Source organism: Leptodactylus fuscus, chromosome 4 (genome assembly GCF_031893055.1).
Source record: "Leptodactylus fuscus isolate aLepFus1 chromosome 4, aLepFus1.hap2, whole genome shotgun sequence".
NCBI lineage: Eukaryota > Metazoa > Chordata > Amphibia > Anura > Leptodactylidae > Leptodactylus > Leptodactylus fuscus.
This window is the reverse complement of record NC_134268.1, coordinates 94,795,304-94,820,611: the sequence shown is the minus strand read 5'-3', so window position 1 is coordinate 94,820,611 and position 25,308 is coordinate 94,795,304. Positions and strand designations below refer to the sequence as shown.

The 25,308-nt window shown below is 40.4% G+C and overlaps 1 protein-coding gene across 1 annotated transcript; it reads left to right on the top strand.

Moving 5' to 3' along the window:
• The first annotated feature begins 218 nt into the window (after window positions 1–218).
• On the top strand, window positions 219–24,059 carry MCUR1 (mitochondrial calcium uniporter regulator 1). The gene is made up of 9 exons (XM_075270856.1): window positions 219–500; window positions 1,458–1,574; window positions 2,268–2,371; window positions 3,069–3,170; window positions 6,849–6,890; window positions 9,159–9,230; window positions 13,348–13,401; window positions 20,130–20,244; window positions 23,817–24,059. The coding sequence occupies exons 1-9, from the start codon at window positions 398–400 to the stop codon at window positions 23,870–23,872; spliced, it is 765 nt and encodes a 254-aa protein (XP_075126957.1). The 5' UTR covers window positions 219–397; the 3' UTR covers window positions 23,873–24,059.
• Window positions 24,060–25,308: the final 1,249 nt, after the last annotated feature.

The window sequence follows — 25,308 nt, the reverse complement described above, 5'->3', positions numbered from 1 at the left end:
GCTTCTTATCAGCTAACTGCTTACTAACAAGCGATAACGTTATTTCAGTAACAGATTAGAGCGCCGCCTAGCGCCCACTCTGCAATACAAGGTAAAGCTTCTAAATGGCTCACCCAAAATGGCTTCCGCGTAACATACCGTCAGAGGTGGTTCAGTGCCCTGACGCTACGTAACTGAGACACGCCCTCTTTTGTATCCTCAGAACTTTATTGTTTTTCCGCAGTATTGTTTTAACAGTTTTGAAGCTAAATAAATACAAAAGTGGCCGATATCGCCGAGATTGTATTCCTGAGTTTGTAAAGTGACTAAGTAACGCGGGCGTCATAGAAGAAGGCCGGCGGAGGTCAGGATTATGCTTTGGTGACAGCAGACACCGTGCTCAACCAGAGCTGTCAGCATGTTAAGACACGGACGTGCTGCGATGGATCCGATGCTGCGCTCTCCATTCTCCTGTATAAGGCGTATGCACGCCATAGTGGTACAGATACCGCGCGAGAGAGGTGAGAGCTGAGACCGTGAGGTGGCACATGCGCAGTTGTGGATGCAGTAGAACTGCAAGTCTCAGCATAGACTACGTCAGCCGTCATCTGTTTCTGATGTGTCCCAGAGCTGATAGAGCCGCACACAATAATGTATTCAGTTATCTTACACAAGGACATTTAATATGTAACTATGTTACCCATAGAAACCACATGAAAATTGCCCTGATTCCTGACATGTAGCAATTGGTGACAACTCTGTTTCTAAAACTGTTCATACATGTAGCCAGCTGAAGCCTAAATAGTGGATCAGCGGTTACCACAATGTGCAGACAATGGCTCTACAAGTACTGTAAAAAATAAAAACGGAATCCCAAATACAAAGAAAGTAAGGCTCTGTTCACACAGTGTCATGTCAAACTGGTCTGGCATTAAAAAAATCCAGATCCTATTCAATTTAAGCTCCGTCTACATCTGTTTTATTCTTTCCATAACAGGATTAGAACAATAAAGCTGACAGCAGTCCCATATCATCACATGATGGACCCTTGACTATAATGGTGTACAGAGGTGAAAAGCACATTCATGGGACATTTAGGCCTTATTCACACAATCATGCTGTTTTTGACGGATCTAGCATATTTGTCAGTTTCGCATCCGTTCCATTTATGACGGTCGAGTGTAATAGATATTAATAATGGCGCACAATTATTACCATCTGTGCTTACCATGACTTTAGTAATCCAGCATGAAATTATTCCCATGAGGTAGTGTAACACACAGAAATAACATCTATAGGAATATGTGACGCATGGTATGGTACAGTAGTGCTAAGGCTAGGTTCACACCCGCGTTGGAGTCTCCGTAGGAAAAATTCTCAGAGAGAAAAGTCCTGCAGACCCCATTATAGTCTACTGCTGCTCGCCCTGACATAAGTGTGAATCTAGCCTAACAAGTCCACTGTTTGCTTTTTTACAGCCTGTAATTCGTGGTTTTTAGTAGAAAGGCATACACAGAAAAGGAGCGTGTTCTCATCTGTGGGAAAGAAACTCTACTTTGACACTCATGCGGCTGTTCAAGCTTTGGAGGCTAAAGGTAATTGTCTGGTTTTGTTCACTTCTGTATTAAAGGTTGTTCATAAGCTTCAGTTATTTTCTGGAAACATTGCACAGCATGCAGCACTTTTGTCGTAAATTGGTTAATTTCATCACAAAACTTGATGGACCCCATTAGGGTCCGTTCACACGGTGGAAAATGAAGAGGAAATTCCTCTTCATTTTTCGCTGCTGGTATTTTCGTGTGGGCTAGCTCCTGATTCATCCTGCTCCCGATTAGGCCCGGATGAATGCTTCTTTTTTCCGTGTCCTGCTGCAATCTCGGCCTCCCGTTGAAACTAATGGAAAGAGGATTCGGGAGGAATCTTTTCTAGATTCGGAGGGTGGAATCTGCCCCCAAATCTGCGGCAAATTCCTCCGTGTGAACTGACCCTTATAAGTCAGTGGGATCTTTTACTCTCCACTTCCATCCATCATGTGATGAATCCATCTCAGCTTGAATTCTGTTTCACTGCTGTTATGACAAAAGAAAAATATCATTTGTAAGTAGAGAATCTTTCACCACCTCCACCAATTCCGACTCTGCATACTTCAATAGATGCTGCTCCACTGATTCTATGGCCTATTGAAGGATCCTTGGAGGTGGTGAAAGGTTCTCTTTAATTCTCTTGGTATGTTCTTTTAACTTATATTACAGTCCTTTATATCTGTACATCTTGTTTCTTTTACTTAGGGTTCACAACTCAACAGTCAGAGATGATTGTGTCAGCGCTACTTAAGATCATGAATGGCAATATGGAGATCATATATAAGGATATGGTTTCCAAAGTTCAGCAAGTAAGACATTTGAAGACTACCAACATATCAGTTATATAGACTATGTGAAATGTTATTTCCTCCCCTTTAAGCTTCTATCACTCCTGTAAGATATACAATCCAAAACAGCAGTAAATAAATTAGCAACATAGCAGCCATACAGTGCGACATAGCATCCTTGTAAATCTTCTCTATTGTCTAGAATCTTGATACTAGAAACTCTAGATAGCATGCAGTGTCCAGATAAATTGGGGTCAATCCATATAGTTACTGAGCCCCCAATAAGTCCCCAACCTTAAGGAGTTAAACTAGCAACAACTAGGAATCTATTGTGAAGGTTTTCTCTAGTGGCCTAAGATGGTGATCAGGCTAATAACATCCTTGGGATCAAAGGTAGTAAGGGGACTGATACCAGCATTCCCAGGGGTCTAGATTAGTTACACTAGTTGTCAGCATAGTACAATCCATTTTTTGTTAGATTCTTTATCTTTATTATGGGACATCCATGCAGGGAGGGATTAAACGACTTATGGTAATAGCTTATCCCCATTGTCCAGTCCTACTGTCCAGTCCCTAATTCCTTAATGGGGAAGCTCAAGAAGTCTACATGGGAGCAGATACTCCCTAAGGAGGGTGATTTTCTATGGGGACCAGTGGTTTAGATAACTGGTCGAAGCTTGCCATGAAGCTAATTGAGGGTCTGTGCATTTCTTTACAGGAGATCAGTCTGCAACAGGTCATGTCACACATAGCTTCTGCAAAAAAGGATATGATCATCTTGGAGAAAAGTGAATTTTCAGCTCTCAGAACAGAAAATGAGGTACTGTTTATAGACTGGAAAAATCAACTTTTTGGCACCTCCTGAACTCTCAAGGGATTATTTTCATCCTAGTCAAAGAAGTTTCTGTTACTTGTCTAACCTTTCGTGCACTAGTTTTGTGTCCCATGTATATTCTAAAGCCATACTTACACTTTAGACTACTGTCGGCCCAAACATCATTCAGCAAACTGTTATCTTGCTAAATCCCCCATGCACATTATGCTCAGTTAAGTAGTGTACATGTACAATACTATGAGAAGAACAAAAGCCTTTTTCAGTCTCCTCCAGGTTATCTCTGGTTAAAATATATTTATCAAACGTTATGTTCCTCAACATGTGCTGATGGGGGAACATGAGGAGGCCTCCCATAGACATTATATAGCGGTCCAAACTCGTAACAATCTTGCTGCTACTAGAGGGGTTTGGTATGAGGTGTAGATGACAGCCAAACAAGTATTTGACCAGAAACTATATAAAGCAGCGATTTCCAGCCAGGTGCTGTGGAAACTTTCCAGTTGTAGCACAACACTGTGAAGGGAAAGTTGGCTGCATGTCTTGATTCAATATATTCAACTATCTTGCTCCTCTGTGGAATACATAGGTGAGGCAAGGAGCCTTTAGCTTTCTGCTCCTCCATTCAGACTGCTTCTAGGAAGCCACTGGAGAGCATTACACTATTAGGGGAGTGGGTCATTGGGGATAATTTTACTGCATGGGTGTTCCAGGGGAGCATCTTAACGTGGGTGAAGGACCACTAGGGAGCGTTTTCTGTGGGTGCGGGATATTTTACTGTGGGTGGGAGTCACTAGGAAGCATTTTACTGTGGATTCTGGTCACTGGAGATGCTGTCTAAGTACCCCAGTATTTACCCTTTGCCCCCCCGTATAGGTATCTGCACTTCTCTGCAGGTAGACTAGCAAGTTGCTAGATCTCTGAGTGGTCCAGGTATAAATGTCAGCTATACTCAACAATGCCAAAGGCAAAATTCCACACAAATCAGATTATGAAAAAAATATATAGTTTATTGCAAATACATTAGTGTACATAATATTTAAAAATACATATTGGAAATACATGGGGAGAAACAGCGTATCCACAATCATATCATCCAGCACATGGCAAGAATCTTGTGTCAGCAAGACATAGAAAAAAGGAGGAGATACGAATGTAACTGTAAAGAATATTATAATATAGTTATAATATTAACCATCAAAGCAACTGTTTATATTTCAAGCTACAGATAATAGATAAAACCCACAATAGGAATTACAACATGATAAAGAGCAATGTAAAATACAGACAAGGACAGCAGGATTTTTCTGTCCGCTTGAAAAATCGAACATGGTTGTAAATGGACACTTAAGGACACACACGGACACTAAAGGACGCAACATAATATCCCATTTAAATTAATGGAAATTTTAAACGGACACAGCTAGTGTCCGTTGCTAAAATCTTGCGCAGACATTAGCTACAGACACTAGCTGTCGGACACCTACGGTAGTGTGAACCCAGCCTTAGTATGAAGGATAAACAAGAACAGCAAGAACAAGTTAAGATGATATTCTATATTGCACAGGTGCCATGCCGAGGGCTGCTGCCTGCCTGGGATTTGCTGGGAAAGACTCACAAGTGTTCACATTAGCACTTAAATTGCAGGGAGGAAGGGAGTGTATGCCTATTGGGCATGCCTGACTGCATCAGCTGCAGTAGAAGGATATGCACAGTGTGTAGCCGAGGTATGGTACCAGTTGTATCTGTAGAGAGCAAGTGCAAAATACTGGCCATAGCAAAGGATAAGTTTTGACACATGTTGAGTAGGGTGGTTGGGTGAGAAGTATAGGATGGTGTAACTTTGAGGATCCATTCAGACGGTGCAGTTAAGACTGCACCAGAAAAAGCGCCTGCAGGTTTTGGTGGGGGGGTTTCTAAAGTGAAACAAATTTATTTATTTAACATCTTTTAACTGTAAATTCAAAAACTGCCCAAAAAATACGCATCAGAACTGCTTTCACTTGTGCTTTGGTAAAAAAAAAAAATGTTGGTTTTAATGGTGCCCCAAGGAGACTTATTTTTTTTTTCCAGAGGTAACCCAAATCTGAAAAGATTGGGAAACTGTGATATAAAGTCTATGAGCGGCTTTATTCTGTTTATCCTCTACTTCTGGTGTCATGAGAAAGTCTGATGACCCCAGCACATTAGATGGTCTGCAAATTCTGATGAAATTGGTAGGTACAGCATAAGACTAGATTTATACAGAAACTTAGACTTTCATTGAAGTCACACTCACATGTGATGGCTGTTTTTAGTTTTGGGTAGAAATCTTCCTTAATTGTTGGTCTTAAACCCCGTCCCTCCGGAGGCGTTTTTCGATTTTCATTTTTTAATCCTTGCTAATGCACTACAAAATACCGTCATTTGTATGACATACTGGATAAAGCAGCCTGTGTTACAAATGAAAGCCAGAAAAGCCTGGGAGCCTTCAATAGGCTCCTGACTGTCATGACAGAAGAAAGCTGTCCCCAGATCTCATTTTGGGCTGCGGCGATCCTACCTAAAATGGCGGCACCCATTTGCTGCTGGGAAAATGGAGCCACGATCAGCTTTGACCGAGGAGCCAAGAACCCAAATGCCTGACATCTGCCTATTACCGCAGATGTCAGGAAGAGTTTAAAGGGAGTCTGACACCAGCACCCAGAATATCAACTCTGCAGATAGATAGGTTAGGGTCATCTGCATCAAACGGGTTTCCCCTTGTGAATTGTTGCCTTTTTCGCCAAGTTAAGCCTTTTCTGTCCAAATGCAGGTTATGTAGTAGAGCTGGTTAAAGCAATGAGGGAGTTGCTGCTGAATTCAGCACACTGACAGCTTTCTCGCTTTATAGAATACTGCCAATATGTGAGGACATGACAGGTCTTCTTTAAGGGAGTCTACCAATACAAAAATCACTTCTAAACCATTTATATACTATTGTAAGGCTAGTTATTCACATAGTATAAATTCCTTTCTTGTTTCAAATGCAATCTTGTGGCTGAGTAATTAAACTTTTATTTCATATGCAAATGAGGTGTTCGATGCCATTATTATTATTAGTATTATTATTGTTTATTTTTGGGGATATTGTCACTCCTTAGGGAGAGACCACCATGTAGGTGTGTGGAGTCTTATAAAGCCATTTTCGCTCCACTGTATTTACATCCTGGGAAACATATTTGCATATTCTTCCCATATTGTTTATTTATATAGCACTATTAATTCCATGGTGCTTTACATTTGGGGGTTTATATCCAGTACACAAAATATACAGACAAATATAATACTAAGAATGACCGACTGGCACAGTGGGATAGAAGGCCCTGCCCGCAAGGGCTTACAAGCTATGAGGGAAAAGGGATAGAGACAGAAGGTCGCCTCCTGCCAGAGCAGACAGGTGATCCAGCAGACGAGGCCATGACCCATGTGCACCAAACAGCTCCTTTGTATATAGATTAAAGTGGATATTTTTGGCCCCTGTAACAGCATATAAGTAGTTTTGGTGGTAATAGGCGTCATTCAAATCTTCAGAAGAGTTGAACTGTTTTTATTTCTTTACGTTTTTTGAACATGAAAATGTTCTATTACATTTTTACAGTTGTTGAAGATACATTGCAACAAAAGTAAATTCTTCTTTCTTTTTAGAAATTAAAGAGTGAACTAGAACAACTGAAGAAACAGTCAATTGTGAGTGTTAAAACATATCTACTTCATGTTCTATTATTCATTCTCACTAAACTCAGTTTTCGTATATTAAACCGGCCCATACATTGGTCATTACATTCTGTATGGTTATTTAAAAGTCTCCAGTTACAGTCCAATTGTAGTTGTATTTCAGTTTTATATGATCATGTGGCTTTGGCCACTGCAGTTGGGCAAGGTTTTGGCCACATGTGGCAGCTGGACAGTGTGGACATAGCCTAAGGAAACCACAAGGAATTGAAGCTTTGTATGAATAGCCACCGATCGTACATAGTTTGTGGGCTGAACTAGATGTAGTATACATGCTGATATAAATGGCCTGGTAATAGTGGGGAATTTGTATTCAGTTAATATTTACCAACAGCAGGGCTTATCCCTAAATGTCATAAGATAATATAGATTCTGTAGTACACTATTAACTTTTATACTATGTTTCCATTGCTTGCTAGAAATAGTTGTCCCAGAGCCCAGGATCTATATGGTTCTTTCATATACCTATACATGTATAGATTTAGGAGCCTATGTTTTATTGAATGCCTGTATGACAGCGGTTCTTAGCCTGTGGGTCGCAACCCCTTTGGGGGTTGACCGACCCTTTTACAGGGGTTGCCTAAGTCCATATGAAAATGCATACTTCTGATGGTCTTAGGAACCGAGACACCGCTCTCCCAACCATCCCAGATTATGGGTTGTGTCCTGCGGTCCCGGTTGGCAGGAGGTATGTTCCGGATTCAACACATCTGTGTCCAGAGAGTACGCAGATGAGTTGAATACAGTGGTGAAGCAGAAGTGAACAGGCCCTGCCTCTTAACTGTGCCCTTGCGTGCTCTGGATTTGGGAGCTGTAGGCAAGATGTGATGATGTCACTCACATCACACCTGTAGCTCCTGGGACAAAAGACTGCAGACTGCGCAGCAGGGAAGTGAGGAGAGGTGAATATCAGTGTTTTTTATGTTAAACTTTTCAGCTGAAGACCGACATTTAAACTTTGGGGGCAGATGCAGGGGGGGGAATATACTGTGGGCATATGAGGGGGACGTTAAACTGAGTGGAGCATATGAGGGGGCATTAAACTGGGGACACACGAAGAAGGATATTAGGGGGCAACTGGAGGGGGACATTAAACCTTGTGGGTAGCTGGAGGAGAACATTCAGATGGGGACAACTGGAGTAGGACATTAAACTGGGGGCAACTGGAAGAGGACATTAAACTGAGGGCAACTAGAGAAGGACATTAAACTGGGGTCGGTTGGACAATAATGTTACCATCTAGTTGCCCCTACGGTGTAATGTCCCTCTCCATCTGCCACATTTTAATGTTTCGCTCTAGTTGTCCCAGGTTAAACTGGTGCAGCTGGAGTGGGAAATTAAACTTTGAATTATAATTACTGTGTAGATATAAAATCATGCACAATAAAATAATCAACTACTGCAAAAAAAAAATTAAATTGGAGCAATGAAAATACATCCTGCATATTATATATTTACATTATGATTCATAACAGTAGCAAAATTACAGTTATGAAGTAGCAACGAAAATAATTTTATGGCTGGGGATCACCACAACATAAGGAGCTGTATTAAAAGGCCGCGGCATTAGTAAGGTTGAGAATCAGTATTATACAATCACATTCTCTTGGAGCTTCCTTTTTCCCACAGTTCTAGAGAGATCCACTTTTCCAGTAAAGTTAGGGGGAGTTCACACGATGTAACGTGCCGCGTGATGTGGCACGTATACGGCGTGTGAGACTTTGCGTGCCGTAAGCGCTCCCATTGATGTCAATGGGAGTTAGGATCGTATACACCGCGTTATTTTGCAAAATCACGGCCGCAAAATAACGCGGCGTATACGATCCAGGCTCCCATTGAAATCAATGGGAGAGTTTACGGCACGCAAACTCTCACACGCCGTTTATGTGCCACATCACGCGGCACGTTACATCGTGTGAACTTACCCTTACGCTTCCTGTTGAACGTGTGGGGTCCATTTCATCAGAACATCTCCAGTAAATAGTGGTCTTGCCTAGCTTGTACTTTTTTGTGCTTGTTCCATAGAAGACATGGTCAACTTGAATGGGGAAAGCTAGTGAAAAAATTGTTAGGAATAAATCCATTACGGTAGGATTTGTTGTAGATTGCTTGAATAAAATACTTGAGCTGGTGGAATTATTGGTCATATATTCTGTGACATGTAAGTCATGGTCAGGTCTCTGCATTGACAAACCTTAAATGATTTTTCTTTCTGCCGTTAAGGATGAAATTGCCAAAGTTCGTGCAAATAACAAATTGGATTTTAATTTAGAGAAAAGCAGAGTGAAAGAAATGGTAAGTGCTGGTATGTACAGTATGTGTCCGCTTATTTAAAATGACCATTTTCCTGTAACTCAGGATTCATGTGTATGTGATATGTCAATTCCATATCTCAGTAAAGAAGTGGCGCATTTTATGCCACATTCCAAGTAACAACACATTACTAAATTGGCTCTTTGTGTGTTAATGGAAATAGACTTTTTAAACCCAAGAAAACATTTAAAGAGAATCTGTCACACTGAATATGGTATTTGATCTCTAGGCAGCAGGTTGTGTATGAGAGTAGGAGATCATAAACAGATTGTTAGATAAATTGGTGGGAAAAGGTTAATTAGAACTTTTCATTAATTCATTTAAATCTCTTATCTTAGATATAGGAGTCCAGTTGGCGGTTCTATTCAGTGATTGACAGCTATCTCTGTATGTTTACTCATATAAGGAAAGCTCACTGCCCACTTGACTCCAAACTTCATATTCACAACTCACATGTGTATGGACTTTCCCTAATAACAGCTCAGGTAGAGGTTGCAAAGGAGAATGTTACAGCCTATTGTTTCCTATTAGAAAGGAAGTTAGGTTAATAAAGTATATTACAAAAATGTTCACCAAACACCCCCCAACATAATAATAATAATAAATAAAATAAAAAAAAACTTTAAGAAAGCCATTATTGATTATTGGGAAACTGTAGTTTGTAAAAGAAGCAATTGATATGATAAGAGTTTAGAAATAGATTACAACAATTACCAATTATAACACATATGAATCATGATTTAAGCGTAACAGAACACTGACAATAGGAAACAAAAAAAATTGTGTTGCCTCCGCCCTGGGCTATACCCTTTCCACAGACACTATGTTAGCTAATTTTAGCCTAGTGTCTGTAGGAGGCAGACATGATCTGCATGCAGGTCTCCTGCTTTTTTTATTTATTTATTTTCTCTTCTGGGTGCAGAGAAGACTTCAGCATGTACACCACACTAGTCGCACCCCCTTGCGGGCACTGTGCTTTGTTGAAGGCCTTGCCAGTCACCCAGTGGCCACTGCTGCAATAGTGGCGGAGTACAGGTGACCCCCACTATCAGATGCAAGGTCTACCGAATCGGTTACCCTGTGGTGCCCAAAGACTTGGATTTGAGAGAGTATTGGCTACTCTCAAGCCCCCTCCTCGCTGCTCTCAGCATATGACCCCCTTACCCATAGTGTGCCCCGGGGTCCATTCATTTTGCAGTCCTAATGGACCTTGCCATTGTTTCCACACCATGGATGCTACACTACTGGCTGCTTCCTTCTAAATGAATTTTTTGTTTTGAACTGCTCTATCCGTACAGCAGCCTTTCAATTTAGTCCCTGGTCTCTGCTGGGACTAAGCCCCAACGAGCCCCCCCTACTCTTCCCGCTAGCTTTTCCAAGGCTTCCTGAACCCTCATGTAGGCCAGGTGGGGAGATCTTTTAGCCTTCCACCAATCCAGCAGCAGCTATGGCCTTCTCAGTGGGACTCAGCTACTTTGGAACCTCGCTGTGCAGTTTTTTTCCATTGCAGCAGTTGGACGCTTGCCCCTGGGATACCTCCCTTTCTCTCTAGACCCTTTTTCCACCACCATGTCTCCCATGAAGATTCCTACTATTCTCTGGCTCCTGGTGGTGACGCAAGTTTCTACGTGTTCCCACTGCTATTTAAAACTGCCATACAGTTAGCCTGAGCCCATATGCTCCCAATCCTGCCCAGGACCTTCCCCAGACTGGGCGGCATCCCTTTGCCGGGCTATAAGCGACCTTGCAGATTTATCCAGTCTATGATGACCTTGGAACAGTTGTCCTCCAGGTTACTGCTCAGTCGGCACCTCTCTGGCCCCCCTTCCTGTGCACAGAACCAGGCCTTGACCTGGACTCCTAAAACAGTCATGTACTGTACACAAGTCACTCCAAACCACTCACACACACACAACCATTGGAGACCCCAACTCTTTGTTTCTGCATTGGTGACCTTCACATTTCCTAGTTCAAGATGATCCCATCCCTAGCATAGCATCTTTCTAAATCTTGGTCCCATACATGACTTTCCTCTCATTCCTAGTCGACAATACAGTATTCATTTAAACTGTGATCCTCAGCATGTTTTCCCTTTCATTCCTAGTCCTAAGTTGTGATCTTCAGCATGGTCCGCATCCTGAATCCCTTTCCATCTTCCCTTTTCACTGCTAACCTTGACAATACTTGATGACATTTCATAGGTCATAATATGAACATAAAAGCCCACCTGGGAACATACCAAGAATACCCATTTTGGTGTGGGATATAAATAAAACCCATCCTTTTCTTGGCCCAGTTCCCGAGATTGCCCTGACAAAATTGAGATTGTTGGCATGTATGCTTGGTACCTCGGTGGCAGATTGCATTGGCTATGACATGGACTCTCTCTGCTCCAGCATGATGCCAGTGATTTTTCTCCTCAATGCCCCTTATAGTTCTGCTGCTTGTTGTAGTCCAGTAATGCAGCATAGCACAAAGCTGAGTCTATATATTAGCTGGTCTCACAGTGTATATAAGTCTAATGTGTGGTCTTTACAAAGGTATTCCCATTTAAAAATGTGCTAAAAAAGCTGTCTTTGGTTGGGTGAGGGGGTGGTCCATTATGGAAAGATATAACTTTCATATATTATAATGGGGGGAGGGAGGGTTGGAATCGGTCACTGAAAGAATTAGCCTTTGAGAGGGGTCTTCTCAAAGTAGTGTTCTTCTAGAGAGGTTTCACTGTAGTAATAATGCTATGCAATGCCTAAATAATACTACAATACCATTAAAATGAAGGCTTATGGAGGTCACAAGCCTTTGTTGTTAGGTCGTCTCTGGTAATCCTTTTTGAAGAAACAGCTGATGCAACTTTCATTTGCACACCCTAAGGCTAGCCCCATCGGAGCCATTCTTTTGAACACTTGCGCTGTGTAGTTGCCTTTGTTAAACTGGCTGTTACAACAATACTTGGTATATGTTCATCTTCCATCTAGTGACAAAACTTCAAACCAAATATCACAGTTATATCGACGTACAAACAATTTAGAGCTATTTCACACTGCATTTCGACATGCCGGACACTTTTCTATGAATGTCTGTAACCATTTGAACGGAAGTCACTTCATTAAACTAAGTTATGGTGCAATGAGTCCCGAATGGTCTGGTCACTACTTTACTAAGGTCATAGCTTTATTTTGTAATAGCCTCTGCCTCGACTTCGTCTGCGTGTTGTTGGCATCGATGATCCACCTATATTCATCAAATTGCTACCGTTGATGATCCACCTGCTCCAGTATTTCGGCACCTCTTAAGCTGTCCTGCTGCTGAACTTGTTCCTCACGCCATGCCTGTGATTGTTCCGGCATCTCAGCAGCTCGCTGGGACGCTTTATAATGAGCGTGTTGTTGGCATCGATGATCCGCCTGCTCTAAGAGCCGTTTGGCACCTAGCTTGCGCAATCCTCCTTAGCTCCACGTGAGAGAAGTCTGTTGACTTCTGGCTACCTTCATAGCTCTCATTGTTTTAGAATTTTGCCACAAAATAGATTTTCTTTTTCCCAGCATGTTTAAAATTGGCAAACTGCCAATTTGAATTGAAGGGGTTTTCCCATGTCAGTGTCTCAGCACTGGAGCAGATCAGATAATATGCAAATGCTTGTACACAATGGACTGCGTGTTATCTGTGAATTTACATAGAGAGATAACAGACCTGTCTTTATCAGCAAACTCCTATTAGTTGATTCTGCTGCTGAAAAGAGCAGTTTAATATAGTATGTGAACATAAATTTATAACAGTCGTGAAGCCATGTCATTTACCGAGATAAAAAGTAGCCTATGTGGGTTGCAACCAATCTATGTGCCAAATTTCATCCAAATCTGTTCAGCCGTTTTTGCGTGGTCGAGTAACAGACATACAATATTAGTAGGATAGGATAGGATAAGATAATATGAGACTGAAACATAGACAGTGTTTTAAGGATGGAACTCGGCTGTGTGTGACTGGCCCTCAATGATGTATTTTTGCAGCTTCCCCTTTTTCAGCAGTATTACACTATTAATATGTCTGTTGTTGCTATTTGTCTTATATATTAATTTGTGTGTTCCTATTTTTCTTTCAGTATGCTGACAATGTGCGAAAGCTTCTAGAACTTCGAACAGAAATAGTAGAAATGGTAAGAACTGCATTTGATCATGGATAGTAGTTTGCTGAAACAATTGAGTTCAGCCAGCACAGGAAATGTCATCCCGGACTTTATTACTTATACTCTTGACTATGAAATGCTAAAACATTCTTCTATTGGCTTTTTTTGATTTCTAACACAGATGGCAAATTGACACTTTAGCGTCTTAAAGAAACCCCACTTTATTAAACGTATACAAGTAATGGCCTAAAAGGGTTTAAATGTATGAGTTTAGGCTGAATATTTTTATTATATGTGCAGGCAGGTGTAGGCTTTAGTGATATGAATGAACGTTGCACATGTTGAATTTTTATTTTTAGGAGGTTTGGTACATATAACTTTTTGTTTGGTTTCCACATTTAGCAACTAATATACATTTATTTGCATTCTATTTTATAAAACATAAATTTTAAATCAAAATTGCATGAAGGTGCCTTTTCGCATACAGTACCAAGTGGCATTGTGGCAATGCTGCAAGTGTGTACTTTAAGAAAATATATAGATATGTGGGGTTAGTATGATTTTTTTAATGTTGCAATTTACGTTTTATTTGTCCATCTGAAAACTGTTCTGGCTACCAGAAGTGCAAAATATCTGTGGACCCATGGCAGCAAAAGGGTTAAAGCTGTATTCCTATCTCCAGGATAATATATAAACTTATAGTTTCAGCTACCTTACTCTGTTTGCCAAATACTGCTCATTATCAGTGATCAGTACCTCTTTATCTTTGTATGTAAATCTAGAAATAATAGTGTGCAGTTTATCCTTAGGAGCACACTGCTGGCCTGACTATGCTAAACCTGCTCACCAATGTATCACTGAAATCAGGAAGGGAAGGGAAGAAGAGGGGAGAGGAGACAAGAGAGTAGGTGAAACTCTGAGATGGAAAAAAAACCCTTTAAGGAGGACCTATAAGCATTTCCACTAGCTCCTCCTCATTGCATCCTTTAGTGGGAGCTGCTTCACCAATACCAGCGCACCGTGCTACAGCAATCTTGGCTGTTAGTTTCAGCATCCAATATGCTAATTAGGCTATCTACTGTCAGGTGGGAGATCCTAGATGGGAACAGACAGACAGGGACCGCCCACCTCACAGTAGAGAGCCTAATTATCTTGTTGGATGCTAAAACTGACAGCAATTACTTTTCAGGAATGCTACAGAAAAAAAATCTAACTGTGCTGGAATCAGTGGGCAACACTTACTGAGGGGATCTAAGAACTGTACGTGATGGTGAAAGGTCCTCTTTAAGGTATGTTTGTTATTTTTTGGAATGTAACTGGACCTCTTTAATCCCCAAAAAATCCTTTAGCTCATCTGTCCTAGGCATTTTCCTGCAATCGGATTGCTTTAGATCTGCAGGTGACAGGCCTGCCAGGTTCATTAACTTATCTGGTTGTTTCCTCATGAAAGCAGAGAAAGAAAAGGAACAGATCATTGTCTTTATTGCACTTTTGCTGACTTTCATACTAGAACACTAACTAGTGTTCTAATTGTCAAATTTTTGTTTTGTGTGTTGAGGGGAAGTTAGCTTGGAAGGAGTGGTGCGGACTCAAACAGTCAAGACAGGGACACAAAATATGTAGCAAACTGATTTATTTAGAAAAAAAAAAAAAGGAAAATAAATAAACCTTGACTCCAGGCACAAAAATGAGCAAAACAAAATATAGCTTGAACTTTAGGCAAAAACAAAACAAAATCCTGCTCGTCTGAGCCATTAACTAAATAGAACTGATAACCTAACTATACGTGTGGCTTACTTCTAGCCACACGAACAAAGCAAGCACAATATAGTCTCACCAGACTCAGGGTTACAGGACAGAAACACACACCTCCTTTCACTCCGTGGAACTGCACTGCAATTCAGGATCTGCAGCCTTTTTCTGGCTCAGTAATGAGCCCAGGATCTCCACCTGGTGCTGAGGCCTACACAAGATCCACCCTGGACCACACATATGTCAGAAACCTGGGATGATATATCAGGACTCCAGCACTCTGCCTGTCACCTTCTCATTGTGTGTAATTGTATTGTGAAGGAAAACTAGGACAGTCATATTTAATAGGTGCGTAACCCAGTATTGCCAGACAGATAGACATAACCTCTAAACATTATACACAACCCAATGAATCACACTATAATTTCATATACTGTAATGTTCCATGAAGATAAATATTGCTGCACCCTGGAACGTGAAGGATTCAAAACACGCTTATCCTGTTTAATAATATAATATATGACGAGGTTGCGACCTCAGGCTTGATGTTTGTTACTTACCGTACATTCCTTTGAGAATAGATTCTGTGTTTACAAGACCATGTATATAGATATGGATAGGACCAAAAGCAATAGACTATCTTTATCCACTTATATGGCAGTTTAGATAACTGAGCCCGCTGTGGATATGCCATAAATGTCTAGGTTGGAAATACCAAATTTATTCGAAGAGCTAACTAAAAAATCAATCAATCATATATAATACATAAACATATAATATTTGGTTTCAATCATTTATTTTATTTTGCTTTTAAAGTGTAACACTTTTTTGTTTATTTTTTTTAATGCTATTGTGTCGAGGGGTGTTTGGTGACCATTTTTGTAGTATATTTTATTAAGCAATGTAACTTTCTTTTTATTATAAATCAGGGTGTAACATTGTCCTTAGCAACCCTCTAACTGAGCTGTTACTAGGGAAAGTCTGTACACAGTTGCAATGTGAATATGCAGAGCTGCAGCATTTACCAAGGGAGGGATGGTCACTTCAAATACTGTATCTTCAATTTGATACCACCTAGAAAAATTATTCTGGTATCATATGAAAGCTACGACTGATGTACTAGCTAGAAAAGTATTTGAGATATCACTAGTTAAAACCATAGTTGGGAATTTGAATTTAATTTGCAGCAGTTCATTCTGTTTATAAAAATTACATTCCCAACTGTGTTTCTAGAAGTAAAAGATTTGTGAAATTTGTGCCTGCCTTAGCACCCTTTTTCACTTATTGTCACCATCCAGAATCACCCACTCACATAAGGACTGACAAGTACTGCTGTGTGGCTCCAGAAAAAAGCTACTTTTCAGCAGAATCACACACTTTATTTGGATTAAAAGTTTGCTTTCCCATTAGTGGAACTGCACTTTGACACAAAAAAAGAAAAATGTTCACTATGTCTCTAACAACCCCAAGTAAAATTTCTATTCTTCTTGACTGGTTGCAGAGGTCACACTATATTTTTATTGAAGAGTAAAAATACTCCTCTTATCATTTTTGAGTAGTTTTAGCCATGGAGAAGTACAATAATGCTAAGAAGTCGTTATTTAAGCATGGAAACTGTTACTATGATGGTTTTTTATGTATAAATAGTAAATTTAGGGATTTGTTTTTATGGCAGTTCCTAGGGGTCTGCACAATCATAGCCATACCAAATTTCTATAGTTTTTGTTGTGTTTTTAATACCTTTCTCAAAATCAAAAACTATGAAAAAAGCAAAAAAGTATATTAGTCGCCATATTCTGACACCTGTAACTTTTTGTGTTTCTGTGTTCGGAGCCAAGTAAGGCATTTTTTTGAGGCACAAGATGTAGCTTTTATATATACCATTTTGTTTGACATTTTGATCACTTTTTATTCCGTTTCTTTATAGGAGGCAAAATGGCAATTTGGCTTTTTTGTTCTCTTTTTATCACTATGGTGTTCGTCTATTTTTATAGTTTGGGGTATTTTAGGAAATGGGGATGGCTAATATCTTTTTTTGTTTGTTTGCCACTGAATTTAGTGTTTTTGTTATTCACATATGTGCAATCCCATTTAGACCGTATTTAGTGAGTCATGTATCCTTTAGCCAATGACTGTGTAAGACAGGGTGGCTTGGATGTAATATAAATTGATATAATCAATTAGATAAAATTGACATTGATTAATTGAGCTGACTTGTTTATTTTTGTTTGATTTTGGTTATTTATTGATTATTTTCCCAGTTCTAAGATTTCTGTCCTTTGGTTAACATAAAGTATTGGTAATGTGAGTGTTATTTAGCCGCCATACTGGAGTGAGGTGCTGAAGAAGATTTTCTCTGTTGTAGCGGCATCTCCCAGTGCTCCTGTATTACTTATTGAGGATTTTAATAAATATCTACAAATTTACTGGAATAAATTCCACTTGAGTATTGTATCTGAGTTGTATATACTCATATCCTTATTTCCACATCACATTAGTCTCTGTCCAGAATACATTTAGATGTGGGGAATGCATGCTCTACCCATTTGTTTGGTCGGTGGAATATTTGGTGAGATGTCTGTCAGATCACTCCCTTATGAGTTGATCTGCAATTGGAGATGCTAGTCATGGCCCTTGTAGTCCATGTAGATTGAATTCCTTCGGGTACAATTAGAGGAAAGGGTGTTCAAGTCCCAACTCCCTGAATACTTTACTGTTAACAGGGGGGGGGGGCAAACTCACCACTCATTGTATGGCATGCTATGAAACAATATGTATAGCGTTTGTATATTTGGGAGATTAGTAACAGAAAGAATAGGACTATAGTACTTACTTTAGCCTTGCAACAGAGAGTTTGGGACACGAACAGTGCAAATACAGAGCAAATATCAGAAATTGGAACAAATCTCAGAAACTGCAGGAACTGGCAGATTACAGAGAGCAGTAGAACAAACTGAGAGGAAGATCCTGGGCACCCAAATTTCTTCACCAGTGCCAGCCACAAAGCTAGATGGACTTGTGCTGAATTTGGGGCCTAAATTATTACCACAGAAACTGGTATAAGAAGTAAACTTAACTTTTAATGCTCCATAGCACAATTATCAAAAACACATCTACTGAATGGAAAGATCACATAGAAAAGATGCACACAAAATCACAAAAACATAAAAGTGAAGACAAAAAACGCCACATATTGAGCTGCTTATGCGTTTCAAGGCTCGTTGCCCCTCACTCATTGCATAGCATTTTTATGTGATTTTTCCATTCAGTAGATGTGTTTTTGATAATTGTGCTATGGAGCATTAAAAGTTAAGTTTTACATAATTTTTTTTTTTTGTTTCTTTTGTGTCGCTGGGAAAAAAAAATTTTGCTTTTTTTTTTTTGTTTGTTTGCTCCTAGCCAAGGATTTTTTCCTACTTTCTGTTTTTTCCTACTTTATAACCACCGTTTGTTTGAGCTGTGAAGCATTTTTGCTTTTTTGGTTTCATAAGAAATAAACGCTCGACAAGCTGAAGTCTAACCAGAACCAACAATAAACTTACAAAATAGATCAAAACCAGGAGGATGAATAAAGTATGGAAGCCTCCAGAAAAGTACAACCAAATAGCAGGCACTTGGATGAGCAGGAACAGGATTTAAATATTGCTACTCAGCTGCTATTTGAATCGGCATAGGAGAGCCCTGAAAACTGCAGAAGCTTCACAGGTTGGCTTGGTAACCTTAAAGCAACAGCAGTTAAACTGAGATTCCTGACACTGTTTGCTTGATAATGCCACACAGAAAAGATTCTTCATTTTGAGGGGGGGGGGGGTGCTGGGCATTTGTTGTCTATTATTATGAAATCACAGGAGGGAAGTAAATGGGGAAGCAGATACTGTGTATTAGAGACACTACAAGTGTGTTTTGTGGAGGTATACTCTTCTCGGTCATCCACCTAAGATTTGCAAATAGATTTGTATCTGCGTGCTATTCCTCTACCTGGCTTGTCTCCGGAGTCTAGAGCGAGTCTAGAACAGATCATTACCCTCAATGAATGACAATTTGCCCTGCAGTCTCTACAAAATGAGATGGGTTTGGGAGATGGGAAAGGGTTTGATGGACTCCCTTTCCCATTTATATCTATTGCATAGAGCTTACAAAACTCCTACTATGCTTCACCAGATGGACACAGACCATCTGGTCGGATGCCTAAGTATGGGTAGGAAGATGCTTATTTGTTTGTTTTGATGTGGGAGTGATCTGTCATTGGCCCGTATTGATATAGAGTATTGCAACTCATTCATGGGATATCCAAACACAATTGCAGGCACATCCTAGAATATGTTTCCTTGGTCAATGAGGCACTGATGTACATATGGAGGCCCCAGGACCTGTGGGTATCTCCTGCATATTATATTAAGCCATTAAATTGAGTAAAGAGTTGTTAAGTAGGTTGAACACCATTAAATGCCTGGAATGAGGCATATTATAGTGTCTGAAGGAGTGTGAGGGGCATGGTTGAGTACACCAGGTCTCCCCACGGAAGTATTGCTCAGGGGTCAGATCTTACCACTGGGGGTGGCTGCCATGTTTGGTGTTCCATAATAATTCTCCCATGACCAGATGTTATCTACTTCATGTTGACTGTTGACATTTGTATGATTCAATTATATTGTCTTATTTAGGCTACCTTCACAGTAGTATTGTATTGTCCATTGAAAAAAGTCATGTTTCTTAATTTTTTCCAGTGGAAGGGGCCTTCTATTTTTATGACAACTTTGCTGTCTGTTTGTATTAGTTGGTCTGGTTGTTGTAATGTCCATAGTTTTAATTTTCTAACAAATCAGAACCATGGAAATGACAATGCTAGTGTGAAACCAGCCTTATTGAGTACCTGCCTCACATTCCTAATTCGTATTACATGTTACTTTTGTTATTTTGTTGCTAGTATGTTTTCTGAAGGTTTTATATACATTGCAATAATAAATAATTTTTTTTCCATATAACTCAACATGGTTTAATTTCAGCATTCCCAAGAAAATAGATCACTCACACAAACCAAAAGGAAGATTGATACAGAAGTAGCAGGAATAAAAACTATGTTAGAATCCCACAAACTTGATACCATCAAATATCTTGCAGGTAAGTTTCGTTTATATTATTTGTTCTTCAATTTTGTATCCTTTCATTGAGAAGAAAGGCAAATCTAAAGTGTGTATTTATAAAACATACTGGCTGAAGAAGTGGAAACACAAGTCAAACTGGCAAAATTCACATAAACAAAAAATATTCTGTATCAAGAGGCAGTTACTTCATTAGACTCTTAATGTTGCATACTCACCTGTCCCCGTTGCCCCGGTGTCCTCTCATTCTTCCTAGTTCTTCTGCTCTGGGGGGTCTCTTCTGGAGTTGTGCTGAAGCCACTGATTGAACTCGGCGGTCATATGACCACCGAGGCCAATCAGCAGGCCTCAGGAAGAGGACATGTGATGTCACAGATCCTGACATCCAGGCTGTTTGCTGATTGGCCTCTGCGGTCACGTGACCACTGAGGCCAATCAGCGCCTTCAGGACAACTTCAGAAGACACTGCCGAGATGCATGGGAAGACACCGGAACAACGGGGACAGGTGAGTATGCTTTTTTTTTAAAAAAAACATTTCAGTGACCCCAGCTGTTTTACACATCAAAAGGGTTGTCCATTTTTGCTGAGACAACCCCTTTAACTTTCTCTGCTGGATGCTAAACATCAACAACCTATTAACATATATAATGTAGTTTTGCTATTAAGCCTACATTCCAGTGTGAATTTTAATTCTTTGAGGGTTTTTTTTATTTATTTTTATAGCTCTATTGATTTCATAGTGTTGTACATTCGCGAAGGGGTTTACATACATAGTTTTGTGTTTATTGTACTTTTGCTAACTACATGAGTGACCTGGTACCAGTAGGAAGAGGACCTTCCACAAAAGGCTTAAAATCTATAAGGGAAGGCAGGTAGAGTTAATAGTTTATAGTAAGAGTTACAGGTGGCAGCATGGTTACTATGGGTTGTTTGATAATCTAAAAACGTGAGTCTTCAGGTTGCATTTTAGGTCTTGATTGCGGGACAGTTTTATGTATTGTGGTAAAAATGATTCACTCACTCAGCACCCCCAACTTCTTGTACAGTTGCTTAACAAGTGTCTTGTGAGGTGATACGCAGACTCACCTGCAGGGCTGTGGAGTTGGTATGCCAAACCACCAGCATTTCTTTTGTACTCTGACACTTCATAAGTGGCTGATAGCCATGGTCACACAGAAGCAGGAAAACTCCTGTAAGGCCCCATTATAGTAAATATGAAAATACTATTTATCTGATTAAAAGCATATTGAAAGGAAATTCTGAGCGTGAGCTTTACTTGGGAAAGTGACTTATGACAATATCTGTATAGCACTTCAAAATGTAGGCACTACTTCAGCAACCAACATAAATTTTACAATACAACTCCACAGCCCTGCTGACCTACCAGTTCACACACAGACTGAAAGTCCCTTTTTCCATATAGTGTATAGGAGACTGTCTATAAGGTTATAACAGACTTTCATAGAAAAGAGGGCTTCCTACCGCTGTGTGAATCTGCAGGTCAGTCTCCTGTTGATATGTCTCAACAGAAGAGCAGTTTGGCAACTGTAGAAAAAGCTGGCGGAGCAAAGTATATGTTTATATGCCGCTACATTCAATTCTATGGGCTAGTTCACACGTGAGTATAAGGGGAGGTTTTTGACAGCGGATTTCGCGTCCAAAACCTCCCCTTATAATGGTGGTCTATGGAGACCGCCGGGCTTCTTTTCTCCGCTAGCGGCGGGCTGCTGCTAGCGGAGAAAAGAAAGGACATGTCCATTCTTCAGGCGGAAGCCGCGCAGGCTCAGCCGCGCGGCTTCCGCCCCCGGCAGCTCCCTCCTATGTCGGCTCATTCATTTGAGCCGACAGCAGAGGGTTAAGCCGCGACAGCGATGGTCGTGGCGGGCGGGTTTTGACAAGAGAGAGACGCGGCTCGACGCGGCTCTCTCTGTGTCAAAACCCGCGCGGGCAGTTCACGTGTGAACTAGCCCTAATGGAGTGTAGCTTCAGTTGTTCCAGTCAATGAATCTGTGATATACGTCTTTTTTTGTGATCTCCTTTATATCTTAAATTGGTCCACATTTTTCCTCATTTGATTATGGCGTCTATCTAATAAATTGACCAATATTTTACAAGTTCTAATGGTATAGCCAGTTTGTGTACGAGGGCATTCCCGAGTTGTCTGGATACTGCGGTAAGTTAATGGTCAGTATAGGTTTAGACCGCAGTAAAAGATTTCTTTCATATCAATAAAACTTTGAAATCTTCTCACACATGTATTGTCCTGTTCTCTGCTGCAAATTGTCAGAGTGATATCTGGACTAAGGGTATTTATATACAGTAGGCAAATGAAACAGGAGGGGAGAAAAAAAAGCAATTTGCTGATTTTGTTGCAGATTCGCTATGGATATCACATCATGCATTGCAATGGATAAAAACTGCAATAACAATCAATTTCCATACTCCAAATATGCACAACAAAAAGATAGGACAAGTGACTTCACTTACTACCTTGTGGGCAGGACAATCCGTTCAGCTAATTGCAGTTTGCAGATAAAGCCGAATCTGTTATCTATCTATGTTAACACACAAATAACACTGAGCCCATTCTCTACAAACTTGTACATATCTGATCTGCATAAGTATTGTGATACCTCATAGTGTCCTATTCAGCAAGGAGGGGGGAAGAAATACAGAAAGTGAGAAGAGACAACAAGCAAACTGCTGAAACATTGAGATGGGAAAACCCCTTTAAGCTCCCAATTTAGTGTACCTGGTCTAACCTTGCTTCTAGATACAGTTCTGAACCTAATGGAACTAATGCTAATGGAAGGAAATTAACTACGACTAATGTTTCATGTGCCAGTCTTTTGAAAAATAAAAAAGTCTAAAGGAATTCAGTCATTAAAACTGATTTTTTTTCTCCCTAACACGTAGAAATAGCCTTAAGAAAGGCTATTCTTTTCCTACCTTTAGATGTCTTCTCCGCGCGGTCGTTCCGTAGATATCCTGGTTTTCATCGGTATGCAAATGAATTCTCTCGCAGCACTGGGGGTGGGCCCCAGCGCTCAAACAGCACTGGAGGCAACTCCAGTGCTGCGAAAAAGCTCTTCAGCGACGGCTTCTTCTTCCTCTAGAACACCCTCTCCGCGACATCTTCTTCTGATGGCTTCTTCTGGCTTTAGGTGGCACACATGCGCAGTATTCTCGTGTAAGCGGCCACAAGAAAATGGCCTGATGGCAGAGCCGGCTGCGTATGCGTGCCATCAAAAGCCAGAAGAAGCCATCGGGAGAAGACGTCGCGGAGAGGGTGTTCCAGATATCTACAGAACGGCGGTGCAGAGAAGAAATCTAAAGGTAGGAAAAGAATAGCCTTTCCTATGTGTTAGGGGAAAAATATTCAGTTTTAATGATTGAATCCCTTTAAACTGTGCAAGCCTCCTAATAGATTTTGCACATCTTGAACTGTCTATGTGCCACAAACTGAAATCCACCACCTACAAATTTCCATTTAGGTTTAGTAGCTCATTGCATGTAATAGTTGAGAGCAAGGTTTATGTATATATTCTAAATGCTTGCCATTCTAAAGCTTTCTTTTCTTTCCATCACAGGATCTGTGTTTACATGCCTTACAATAGCTCTGGGTTTTTACCGTTTGTGGATGTAATATTTTTCACCTGCACAGATAAGCAATGGGACCTTATTTTTCTTATGAGACTTCCCATACTTCATGTACTGTATGCTGATTCAGAGGCATTCATTCACATACTAAATTTGACGAGCAGCTGCCTAACCAAAGAATGGTGAGCACCAATGTGTATGAATGTTAATGTTTTTCCGTCCACTCAATAAAAAGGGTGCTATATACTGTATGTGTACTCATTTTGTTTCTGAATAATCTAAAGCTCAGCAAATACATGCACATGGTTCTTCCTTCTATGTACTCTTATGGACACTGATCAATAATAAGATTAAAACTGCCTGCCGTATATTGTACATGTCCTCCTTGTACTGTCAAAACAGCTCTGACCCAATCAAGATCAAGATTGCCTTAGAATCTGGTACCAGGAGCAGCAGTTTCTTTAAGTTGTGACATGGTGCTTCAATGCATCACATTTTTTCCTCCCAGCACAGTACACAGATGCTCAGTTGCACGGAGATCTGACAATTTTGAAAACCAACACCTTTGACATGTCCATCATACCTGAATAAGTTTGCCAGTTTTTCATGTAGTTTAGGTAGGTGGAATGCATCCACATGAATGCCAGGTTCAGGTTTTTGTTCATGAGGTCTGATTGGGGACCCCACGAACTAAAACCTAATCAACTTAAAAAAGCGGATACCCACGCAAACTCACAGACCCCATAGGTATAATGGGGTCTGCTGGGTTTCCACCCAAAAAATGTGGAGAAAAAAAAAGTCCTGCTTATGCTGGGTTCACACCAGCGTTCGGCACTCCGTATTAGGTTTCCGTCTTCTGCCGGCGTGAGCGCCGGTGAGTGTTTTATGCTCTCCGCGGCGAAACAGTTTTTTTTTTTTTTTTTTTAAACTGGACACAGACTACTGCATGTCCAACTCTGTGTCCGGTTTAAAAAAAACGGTTTCACCGCGGAGAGCATAAAATGCTTACGGACAGACACTTTTCAAAGCCATTCAAATGAATGGGTTTGAAAATTGCCTGCAGGTTTCCGTCTCCTGCCCTGTTTTGTGCAGGAAATGGAAACCTGTAGAACGGAGTGCCGGGCGCAGAGGTGAACGAGCCCTTACAGTACTTTTCTCTCCACATTTTTAAAGCAGAATGGGGAATGGAAACCCCAAGAGTAGATCAGGCGCAGATGTGAACCTAGCTTTAGGCCTTGTGTTTTCACTAAAAGTTATTTCTGATACTATGTAAGTCCTATTTGATATGTAGATGAGAGGAAGAAGAACTTAGACATAAAGCCTTAGGATTTGTGTTACATCACAAACACCACTATTGGTTGATTCTAAAGGATTTATTGCTTACTGTGCGGTTACTCTTTACATGTGACAAATATCTGAGCATGAGTGACCAGCCAAGTCAATTTCCCTGTGCATTTCATAGGAAGATGTTCTTGTACAACT

Bases quoted from the DNA above. Each gene is read 5' to 3' on its own strand.
- MCUR1 (XM_075270856.1), top strand. From the start codon at position 398: ATGTTAAGACACGGACGTGCTGCGATGGATCCGATGCTGCGCTCTCCA. The intron at 2,372-3,068 runs GTAAGACATTTG...ATTTCTTTACAG, and splicing joins TGGTTTCCAAAGTTCAGCAA to GAGATCAGTCTGCAACAGGT. The intron at 20,245-23,816 runs GTAAGTTTCGTT...TTTCCATCACAG, and splicing joins TACCATCAAATATCTTGCAG to GATCTGTGTTTACATGCCTT.